Source organism: Rhipicephalus sanguineus, chromosome 1 (genome assembly GCF_013339695.2).
Source record: "Rhipicephalus sanguineus isolate Rsan-2018 chromosome 1, BIME_Rsan_1.4, whole genome shotgun sequence".
Classification (NCBI taxonomy): Eukaryota; Metazoa; Arthropoda; class Arachnida; order Ixodida; family Ixodidae; genus Rhipicephalus; species Rhipicephalus sanguineus.
The window spans coordinates 183,958,939-183,970,937 of NC_051176.1; the positions used below are offsets into that span (position 1 = coordinate 183,958,939).

Consider the following 11,999-nt stretch of genomic DNA (forward strand, 5'->3'; position numbering starts at 1 on the left):
CGTCATGTGATGACATCATCACGGAGGCAGTGCAAAACCAGGTGAGGTGCACAAAGCTTGCAATGCCTCCGATCCTGGAGGCAGTGCAAAACCACGTTAGGTGAAGAAAGCTTTCAGAGAGGGAGGAGGAAGAGTAATACATCCACTGAGAAGAAAAAGACGAAGAATATGGCTTTCGCCTCTTCGAGTCGTTCAAGGCGAACGTATAAGGGACCCTGTGAGTTTTTTCTCGTTCAATAAGTGCGGGATGGCGGGATCAGGTCAGTAATATTTGCAAAATTATTGCGCTCTTCGGCTCGACGAGCTAACGTAAGCACATCACGTGTAGACAGAAGGACAGACGAATGAATAGGTCATTACTCAGTGAAACATACCCGTGACTGCAGTTGGCAACAGGGGTTCATTCAATACATACATACATACATACATACATACATACATACATACATACATACATACATACATACATACATACATACATACATACATACATACATACATACGATAACATAGCGTAATGAGCTGGAGAAATGCCCGAAGTTAACTAGAAATAAAACAGAAAGAGCCAGACATTGCAGCCAAGAAGGCAAAAAAAATGTTGCAGTGGCTTAGCTCGGCTATGCCAGGATAACGTAGCGTTAGCAAAGGTTCAACTGATTGTTCTTAGGTGTCCTGATTGTCTAGGATTAGCTTGATTATCATGCTTACTGCTGCTCCAATGACACACACATGGTATACATATTATGTGGCACATGTATATTTATTTTGCCAGGTAACTACTTTGGGATCCGATGAGTTAAGCTTCTCCGTTCTTGCAGCATTTGCGTTCTCCTTCTCCATAGCTAAACCACACTGGCAAACGCCAGTCAGAGGCGCTATCAAGCGGCTCCAGCGCAGTGTCAGACGGCGAGTGCACAGCGAAGGCGAGTAGCTGCGCGCCCGCCGGCGCCAGTACGTGTACGTCGGCTACGACGTCACTCCTCTGGAAAACGCAGACAGGAGCCAGCGAGTCGCACGCGGCAGCGACGGATGCCCGGGAGGTGCCGGCTCCGATGCGCCAGCTGTGTGACATCACTAATCCTCGCTCATGCGCAGCACTGCTCTTGAGGAGCTACACGAAACAGCTCGGCTAGGCCAGTGTAGCTAAAGCTACAAAATCCCAAATCTGCTGCGACAGAGTACAAAACTTACCATAGAAAGGCGTCACACGGGGCATTTCCTCACGCCATAGCCTTATCTTTGCTTCCAAGTCACGTAGATCACAAACAAAGAAGGCGTCGTCGGTATTCTGTGAAGGAAACATCGGTTACTTAACTTATGGACAACGTATCGTAACACGAAGCATCTAGTATGTTTAGGAAGTTCTGGTACCGATACTTTTCAGCCACGTGTAACAATAGGTCATGCACATGTCCAAGCGTGACACGCACCAAGAGCAGTCGTAATGAAATATTAAACATTGAACGCTATAGGTACAAGCGTATTGAAAATCCAAAGAACTCCAAGTTATCAAAATTAATCCGGAGCCGCCCCTCATAATTGTATTATGCTCATAGTCGTATTGGGGATTTGACACATAAAACCACATAATTAACTTTGTTAACAGCGAAGCTGTTTAGCAAATGGTTCCTCGTAAGTCGATCGCAGAAAACTATCATCATCTTAACGGGTACGTGCCACTGTGCGGTTACTTGAGAACGAGTACAGAGAGAAGAACGAAAGAAAGAAAGAAAGAAAGAAAGAGAAAGAGAAAAATTCTTGCCGAAAAAAATCTTCACGAGGCGGGATTCGAACCCGCATACCCTCGATCCGAAGGCGACCGTCCTAACCACTCGGCTATCCAGGCACGCTAGGAGGGCGTAGCATAGCCTTGTATAGTATAGTGTAGCAAGGGGGTGGGAAAGAGAACTGAGCGTGAAGAGGAGAGATCTGATGGCGAGACGTAGGGAAAGGAGGAGGGGAGAGAGTAAAGCGTAGCACCGAAAGAATGAGAGATATATATAGAAATGCAGAAAGAAAAAGAGACAGAGAGGACATCAACGAAAGAGAGAGAAAGAAGAAGAGAGAGACAAAAAGATAGAAAGAAAGAGAAAGCAAGCATCGCGTCGTCTAGCGACCAGATGCCGCACCACCTGGCCAAGCCGCGCATGCGCAGCAGCCTTGCTGCTATCGCTTTCATTGCTTCGACCTTGCGGCAAAGCTGTGATTTCCTTCCCTCGCTCCTGCCAGATCCCTTCGTGGGAGGAGCTCCTTAAAACTCAAATTAAGACGGAACAGTTAGCTATTGTGACTGGGCAGAAAGGGTGGCTGCCCACGTGGAGCCACCCTGCGGACCGCGCCATCCATGCAAATAATGTTGATTCTTCCTTCCCTCGTATTTCTCCGGTTTAAAAAGAAAATGCCGAGAAATCTTTATATAAACGTCGCCCGAAGGTTGGTCCGATGCATGAAGAAACCGAAAATATTGTTAACGAAGTGCATGTTAACAATGCGATGAAATATTAATGCACAGCCACTTACGGTCACGCATAAGTTTTTAACGTAAAATATTCATTGAGACAATATATATAATAAGATAAAGTGAATTACAGATCAAAGAGCTCTAATTATATGCGTATTACTCCTTGAATTCAACGATAACTCATTACTCTTAACCATCGCCCTATGTGCGAGAAGAGTGCCGTCAATAGTGCAATATCCCTTGGAAACAGAGTTCTCGTTTCGCTTTCTTCATTGATGAATATTTTTTTGATCAATAAAAAGGGCTGGACTCTCACCAACGCAGAGAACCTCGCCATAAAGCAAATAGCACGGAATCTTGCAAACAAATATTTAAAACAATCCTGTTTCGTCATAAAAATAACGCAAGTGAAAGGCAACCGACGTATGCAGATAAAGACGTATGAACATAATACGTGTAATGTACGTGTAACGTTTATAAGTGGGACATACTCCATAGTGGAGCCCGGCTATGACACTGCCTTAGCGGTTTACTCACTTCGACTAATCTTTAGGCCTCTTGTCATCATCGTAGTCACCATATTGCTTTAGAGCCCGTATGATTAAATGAAGTTTGAGGAACCATTCCACTCTGCAAAGGTGGATGAGCAACGAAGCAGTAGTGCATCACACAGGGCTGAACAAGGGTACCTGCGTTAACGCGAAATCATTACTTGGCTAGGTTGGTGAAATCGCGTGGTCACCGGGCGTCTATAAATTCTGTATCCGGAAAACACGTCACCTCTCCCGCCAGAAGCGATCGACGCCGGCGCACGTAGCAACCATGGTAGCAGCGGATTAGGTGAGGAGGGTCCCCGCAGAAGAAGGCTAAGTCCCGACTTGACAACAGCGCGCTACTGCCCGCCGTATCAGTTGACCTTCAACTTCTTTGGAGGGTGTGTCGCAGCAGCGTGCATAGCTGCAGTGAGTCTGATGTCGGACGTTGCGGTGCCGGTGTGCGGGGCCGGGTGACAAACTTTTTGGAGGAGGTCACTTTAACCAGTGAACTATGAGGCATTGCGTTCTTTTATGTACATACGTAAATAGTCATTACACTAATCTGTTTATTTATGTAAATAGCCCCCCTCTATCCTTGCCCTCTATCCTTGCCCTCTCACCCTGTCCTTCACACCTCCCTCGTCCACTGATGACCGCCGTTCAAGCGTCCATCGTGCCGCCATCGTTACTCTTTTCCCACTTCCGGCATCCCCCGCCCCTTTTTATGTATTTGATCAAATAAACAACCACTTACTACAGCTTCGGCACAAGACTCGTCGGCGAAGTTCATCCTTTACGAGGAGGAATCAGGGGACAAGCAGAAATTGAAACGTGCATGCTCTACGCCCAAGTCACCAAATTCGAGAAGGGCTGGGAATGGCGGTCGCGGGGAGCCTGCTCAGCAAACTAACGTTATGCATTGAATATCCGTACATGAATGTGCCAATTATTAGCATCCTCGACGGAATTATTACTATTAACAGCCAAGCTGTTTAGCAAATTGTTCCTTGTGAGTTGATCGCAGAAAATTATCATCATCTTAACGGGTGTGTGCCACTGTGAGGCCTACCAGAAAACTATCATCATCATGACTACCTATGGTCTACCTATATATAGTCAGCAACTGTTAAAATGGCAAATCCCTCATCTGTTAAACATCGATCCGCAAGTGCTAACCTTAGTAACAGATTCTTCTTCTATGTTCACTTTCAGAAAGAAACCGAAGATGTACTTCCTTGGACATAATTAGTTGCTTCATTTTCCATATAACTTGAACCCTTCAAATTTACGTAGCTAATTTATATTGCAACGACGTGGGATCGACGAGGACACAGGAGGAGGACATGAGGACGAGGACACAGGAAAACACGCTTTATCATTCAGAGAAAAACTGCAACGTCTTCTTCGTCCCCGCGATGGGCCAAAAAAACACTCGCACTGCTTCGTTGCCGTCGCCACTGGCACATACGCGCGGCAATATTGTATAATAGTGTTATATACCTGGTTTTTTTTTTTTTTTCATGTATGAATGTCTGCATATATGTTCCCATTAGAACGACGGTATTTATATTTATAATTGTATAACTACTGCTCTCTTTTATGTACATGTGCTTTGTAATGATACAAGTGCATTCTGTTATCAATTTTCGTTGTCTTGTTATATTATTTTTCTATAGGTTTTTTTTTCCCCAGTTAATCATAATATTGCTGTACCCATGCGTTTCTTTTTTTCCAATGCAGTTGGGTTGTGTGAAAAAATTTACAGGGTGGTGCTTGAGGCCTAGTCAGGCGACTCATAATGTCGCCTTTAGCCTCCTGCACCACGACAATCATGTATTGTAAAAAATAAATAAATAAAATAAGCAAGCATGTGCCCCAGAAGTTGTGTAAATCCCACTACTTACCACTGTTCCGCTAAAAATGAAGAAGGAAACAGTTAGCCCAACAAGTGTCTTATTATTATTAATACGCCTTCTTGAATTTATCGGAGAGAAGGTACGACACGGAGTCTTGGCCAAAGCCCCAGAGTGGGCAAGCGCCATAATTTTGAGGGAACGAAACGAAACGAAATGACTCCGAAGCGACGGCGTGCTCAGTTACGGTCCTTGCAGTAAGCTTGCACTAAAGTTGCACTAAGAGCATGGCAGAAAGAGAAGGAAAGAGAGAAACAAAGAAAGAGGGAGAAAGAGGACAGAGAAAGACATAGAAAGAAAGAAGCACGATAAAGAGATAGAAAAAACAGAGAGCAAGGCAGAAAGAGGAAGAAAGAGAGGAATAAACAGAAACAAAGAAAGAAAGAGAAAGTAGCAGAGAGAGAGAGAGAAAGAGTAGAAAGACAGAGAAAGCCATCGCAAGAGAGGGAAATATATAGAACGAAACAGACACGAAAAAAATAAAGAAAAATCACGTGAAACAAGCAAGGCCACCCAGCTGCGCTCTTTTTTCACGCTCGGAACCACTAGTACGAAGCTGCCATTATTATTATTATTATTATATTATTATTATTATTATTATTATTATTATTATTATTATTATTATTATTATTATTATTATATCAAAGACAAAACTCATGAGTATCACTCGCAAAACGTCTAGCGTGTCATTTGAATACTCTGTCAATTCTGTGTCGTTATGTGAAGTTTATGAGATCAGTGATCTTGGTGTTGTTGTTGACAGCACGTTAAACTTTTCTGCTCACGTTAAGCGGGCTGCTATGCGGGGCCTTCGTTCTCTCGAATTTGTTTGCAGAATATCTCGAAAATTCAGTTCTCCACAAATTGTACACGGCAATATGTCTTCCACAACTTGAGTATGCGTCCGTGATATGGAATGGCATTGCTCAATCCATCGGTAACACCATTGAACGAGTCCAGAAAAAATTCCTCAGCATATGTAACCATCGCTTTGCTAAAAATGACTCTGGATCTCGTTCAAATACTGCTGAATCATTATCACTGCCATCACTCCACTGCCGACGAAATCGTTCTGATCTCTTATTTCTTTACAAGCTAGTCCACGGTATCATATCCTGCCCTGTACTTCTCAATTGTGTTAATTTTCGAATTCCGCGTAAGTTAACCAGAGAGAACAGACCGTTTCATGTACCCGCCTGCTTCTTCCAACACTCTACCGTTCACAGAATACAAAGTCTCTATAATGTTAATATTTTTGATCTTGACGTTTTTCATAGTCCACAGTCATTCTTTTTATCCGAGCTTTGCATTGTCTTGAGATACTGTGGCACAATGTACAAAGTCTCCCCTTCTCCGTCTTTCCGAACAGTTGTATATATGCAATCTAATTTTTCATTCCCCTTCAATATTTCTCATGCTGTCTTATTTTACGCCTCCCCTTTTGTGTTCATTTCTTTTTGTCTACGCATGTTTGCTCTTTTTATTTGTATGTTCTTCTGAAGACTGTCTGTATTGCATTGTTTATTTTTTATTTTTTTATTTTTGCGTGCGCCTGCACAAATACCTTCGGTTGTTCCTGAGCACGTTAAATAAATGATTGATTGATTGATTGATTGGCATTATTATTGGGGTTGGCGTACTCCGGCGCAGGTTGACCCGGTATTGCACTATCTCCGGCATCGACCCAGGCTCACCTTTTTTATTATTGTCGGATGTTGATTGTTGACGCACGAACACAAAAAAAAAACACATGGGACCCTAGCCATACCAGGTATGGAGCAGCTTTTTTAAAGGCAAATTTCGCACTTCTCTGTTTTCCCTCACAGCGGCGACAGTCCATTGCCGTTGCCGACAAAGGCGGCCCGGCGGATCCTCCCCCGCGGGCCTTAGAGCACCTAAAGAGCTGGGAGGATTGGGAGACCCTGCTGCGTTCAGAGGACCCGGTTGCGCAGACCATGGCTGCCGACCGGGCTGCCAGCTTCATAGACCACCACCAGATGAACGTTTCAGCGCAATGGGGTCGTGCGGGTGCCCGGAAGCCTGCGTGCTCCAAACTCCTCTGTTTCAATAAAGACTTTCTCAGGGCTGGGCAGTATTGCGGTACAAGACTATCGCGATAGTATTTCAGAGACACTTTTGAGTATCTGTATTTCTGTGTCGAGATACATTAGAAAAATGCATTTCTATCTCAGTAGTGAAATACTTTTACAATGTATCACTAGTATCGCTATACAGTGCAGGACACGGGTATCTCGTTACATTTTCTTTTTGTCGGAAATGAGTTTACGCGTGTTTCCAAGGGGGTATGACGGGTTTTTTTCATTTGTTTTTGCGACAAGACAAGGAAAGGCGCGCTGCCGGTCGCCGACAGAAAGGGCGGAGATGGTTTCCCCTCAAGCACAGAATGGTCCATGTGGTAAAGCGCGCGACGCCGCAGACGGCAGGAATCGCGGAGGCAGTGTTGTCGGCCTCTGCCGACGAAAGTCGATGTCTCTGGAGGCCAGTGCAGCTCGCCTAGTTTTTTTCGGGCGGCAAGCCATTACTTCGTGACCCCCCGCGCGGATACCGCCTTGGAACAGATGCTTTGCAATGCTTCGCGTGCGTTCAGTTCTCTAAGCGGCGGCACTTCTAAAAGCAGTTCCCCTAGTCGCGGCGGAAGTGACTAGAAGATGGCTATCTTTGTCGCGCTTTCAGCCACCTCTCTAGCGTGTCAGGGTGCGTTCCTAAGTGATCACAAGCGTGAAACGTTCTTTTGTGGTATCAAGCTCCCCCACCGCCGGAGGCGACTTCGCCTGTTGCGGCTTGCTGAAATGGGTGCTGGTTGCGTTGGTGGCGGTGACACCTTTATTGAAGAGATACCCTTTCGGCCTAGGTGACTAGTGCTAGCTGTAATTTCTGATGGCGGGCTCTGAGCAGGTGTCCCTGCTTCCACGTCTGTTTAGAGAGCTTGCAGGAGCGACTTGGGAGGGCTTACACTCTCTCACGCCGAAAGAACGTGATTTTAGAAAGCCAATTTTTGGATTGTGCAGTTTCGACATATTGGGCTCCATTGCGCGTATGTAATTATGAGCGGCCTATATGGGCAGTGGAATCCTCAGCCGTCTGACCCGGCGCCGACCGGGCCAGACGGCTGAGGATTCCGAAGATGGGGACCGACTTGGGCTTCTGAGCGGTCAGAACAACCCACGTGAGGGAGGAAGTGTTTCGGTATCTAGATGGTCCGAGAAGAGATGTCGCCGCACTCCAGGGCTATCCGGCTACGAAGGCGGTATTTATTCACTCTAACACGAATTTGTGCCCGTCTGCAGCGCTAGATAGACTTTTTTCTTTCGCGAGTCTTGTGCTGAGGCCATATCGACGCTGTCTAGAAGACAGCCTGCTTGAGAAGCTCACACAGCAACCTACTCAACAAAGCAAATCTTATGTGCAAAGTAAATGCATACTTTTTCTCAATTCACTGGTGTTCATTAGTGATTCGAGTGATTTGCTTAGACTATGCTATTTCTAGCATAGCTCATTTATTTGTCACCAAGCATGTCGATTTCGGTGCCCAATGCTTGTTACTGTTGCTGTGAAATAGTGTACTTTTTTATTGTGATTGATATGTGTAATTATGTCATTATTACTAATTATGTACTTGGTTAGCCACCCCCCCCTCTCTGATGTCTTAATGGCGCTGAGGGTACTGTAATAAATAAATAAACTGAAAGTTTCAAGGCACTGCAACTTTATTTACACCATTATGCTGCACTTATAAATGTCCTTTGCGGAGTACGAGCATCCTTCAAATAAAAAAGAAGTATTCTAGTATCTGTATTGCTGTATCTGTATTCCGGAATACTTTTTTCTTCTTATTGCAAAAGTATCTCCGAAATATCCCGTTACGCTAAAGGCAAATGTATCTCAGTATCTGTATTTTAGGCTTTCGGTCCACGTATGTCGATACCTGTATTCCGGAATACTTTCCCGAGTATATCTGCCCAGCCCTGGAACTTTTTCTCTTCCTCTTCCACGGGACGCCTTCCTCCTCGATATGCGTTCCGTGAGATACGCCGAAAGGGTTCGCCGCCCCCCTTATCATAGCGCGCGTTCTCTTGCCTGCTCAGCACGTGCGTTCTGTTGACAGACACTCGCACCACATCTACCTTGTTGCCCGATCGCGCACTCGTTTGAACATCATCGGCATTTGGTGCAAGTCCGTAGAGTAGCCCATAGGTCTGCAAATTTGACAATGCCTACGGTATACGCTTCAACCCACTTCTATCGCACCGTAGACTTTCGTCTCATGATGAGGGTCCTCTGCTAATATCTGGTTTGGCTAAACGTACCCTTGCGTAGATTGCACAGGTATCACTACCAATTATGAATTCTCGTTGTTTTGTTAGATTATCGAGCGTAACGTTCGTTTTCTGCATTTAAATCTTCAGTTGTACTTCTTATATTTCGTTCTCTAAGGTGCGCAATGATTTGCTGCAAGTCATCATGAGCATATTTTAACAAGACAATGAAAACATCAAAGCATAAATTATCCAGGCCGCGACGACCACATTTCGACGAAGGCAAAATGCTAGAGGCTCGTTGCTTTGATAGGTGCACGTTAAGGAACCCCAGGTGGTTGAAATTCCTGGAGCCGTCCATTACAGCGTCTCTCATAATCATGTCATGGTTTCAGGAAAGTAAAACCTGAACAATTATTATTATTATTATTATTATTATTATTATTATTATTATTATTATTATTATTATTATTATTATTATTATTATTATTATTATTATTATTATTAATAAAGCATGAATTGCTAAGATATTTACCGTTGGTCTTAACTCATAGTCCTTCGAATTCTAATAGCTTGAGGACTTTTTCCAAGCATGTAGTGAGTAGCATTGAAAATGTTGTGTCCTCTTTCCTAACTCCTTTCTCGATCAGTGTTGTTCCGCTTTGCTTGTGGAGAGTCAAGTTAGCTGTGGATTCATTACAGACACTTACAAATGTATTTGCATCTGTGTTGATTCCTTTACTCCACTATGCCACCTTGACTTCTCAAATACGTGCCTTTTCGTAACCGATGAAAACCATACAGTCGGGTTGGTTGTACCTCACACATTTCTGAATTAACTTTTTGATGACATAGATATGATCCATTGTGAAATAATCTTCCCTACAGCCAGTCTGTTCTCTGGCATGGGAGGAATGAGGTTTCGCCCTCATTTTTTTGGAAATTTTCTTTGGTGTATTCAAATATCAGAGGTCGATTGTATATTTATTTATTATTTTTGCATACCGGTATATTACAACACTCTAGCAGGTTCCCGAACTTTATACTTCGTGAATGTACAGATGAAGAAACATCGGCCGAGGAAGCAAGCATGTAACATACTAAAGAAATGGTACATTCTAGGATATGTATAAAATAAATGTGAGAAAAACGAAGACAAGAGAGCAAATTTGCAGTGGTTCACATACGACATTTTGTAGCGCAAAAGTGGAAAGGAAATAAATCTTGGCAAGAGAAGAAGAGCACAGTGCACAGGGCAAGCGCTATGTGATACAACACCAACTCGCCCAACAGGAAGTTTTACAGCAATGGTTCGTTTGCTGCGCTATACTGTTACAAGAACAAAAGACGGAACACCAGACAAACATGTGCGGTCTTCCATTTTTTTTTGTCCGTGTAACTGCACACCGCAGTAAAGAACAATGCCATACCAACAGGCCCCCGTCGAAGCCTCACCAAAATAGACTGTGTTAAACAAATGAACATGCAATAAAATAAAGCGGTTCGATGGTATTCACCATTCTAAAGGAATTAAACATTCTTCTCTTATTACTAACGAGTGAATATGACGACTATGAATACATGCGCAAGAGCAGTAGAACTACCCATGAACATGAAGCCGGCGCGCTTGAACGGTCGACATTCGAGAAATGTAGCGTAACACTATTTGCAGACAAAGTAAGTGCTAGACAATTCTTGCAAGTACAACAATTGTAACTTTGATTGCCAGAAATATACAATTAATGCATAAAAACGCATGAAATGCCGAAGCCATCGTCAATAAAGCACTGGGCGTTATGACTGTTTGACGTCATAATGCACAATGAAAGCAAGCTCACCATTTTTAATAGACGACATCAGTGGTAAAATCATATTTGAACTATACACACTAGCGCTTGAATAGTAGTTGAACATTACCTGCGATTCAATGACTTTTCGGGCGACATCCGTCACTTTTTCATCGACGTGAACCAAATTCTCGCTGTCCTTGTTTTCGCCCATTGCGAAGTCCGCACTGCTGCAACTGCGAAGAGAAAACGCCGAGGTTCCGGCTTTTTAACGGAGCGTGGAAAGAACAGCCCTAAAAGCAAGTACAAAGTGCGCAGCCTCTTGGCAACCACAAAAACACGAATGTAAGCGAGATAACAAAACCACAGACACACAAAGAGGGAGAACAAAACACAGAGGACACGGCTATATAAGCGCGGACCCCAGCCGCACCTAAAGAATACGAAGCTGTCACACTCTTCTTGTAAAGCCTTCTAGTGTCGGCGAAGCAAAATGCAAAAGCGGACAGCGCTCGTTAGAGGTGAAGCGATGTCAATGACAACGTAGGAGGTGATCTTTGAACTCGTCGACAAGTGGGTGCTCGCTGCTGCCGCACCTCTTTCACTTATCTAACAGTGGCTCTCAACGCTCTCGCCTCGTGCGAAAGAAACAAGAAACAAAGACCCAAACGCAAGAAACAAAGGCACATTACTGATCCGCACAAAGGCACTCTGCGACGAACCCCTGTAATTGCGATGACGCACCCGTGACTCCCCAAATTCGGCTGTTGAAAAAGTAGGTCAACGGCTCACAGCTTACCGGAAATTTTGTTTAAAAAAAAAGGAAGATGAAAAAAGGTCTCATCGCGTTCAATCCCGTCTATCGTTTTCTTCTTTCTTTTAGTCGAGATAACGCCGAACAGCCAGCCTCATTATGATTGGTCTGCATGCTCGACGATATATTCTCGGTGCCACTCGTTAGCACAGAAGTTTCGGTACGAAGAATGAAAAACTTACGCGGATCCCACGCGCTGTGAGAATTGGTG

At 44.2% G+C, this 11,999-nt stretch overlaps 1 protein-coding gene across 2 annotated transcripts in view; it reads right to left on the reverse strand.

The window, feature by feature from the left end:
• LOC119403617 (ornithine decarboxylase) overlaps positions 1–11,438 on the reverse strand; it is a 71,363-nt gene extending 59,925 nt beyond the window's left edge. The window contains exons 1-3 of one of the 2 annotated variants that reach the window (XM_037670541.2): positions 11,408–11,438; positions 11,105–11,210; positions 1,192–1,288 (exon numbers count right to left, since the gene is read on the reverse strand). In XM_037670541.2, the coding sequence (XP_037526469.1) occupies positions 1,192–1,288; positions 11,105–11,188 (181 nt within the window). In that variant the 5' untranslated portion in view covers positions 11,189–11,210; positions 11,408–11,438. Of the gene's footprint in view, positions 1–1,191; positions 1,289–11,104; positions 11,267–11,407 lie in introns of those variants that run through there. The other variant, XM_049418135.1, reaches the window with a different exon arrangement.
• Between the last annotated feature and the right edge of the window lie 561 nt (positions 11,439–11,999).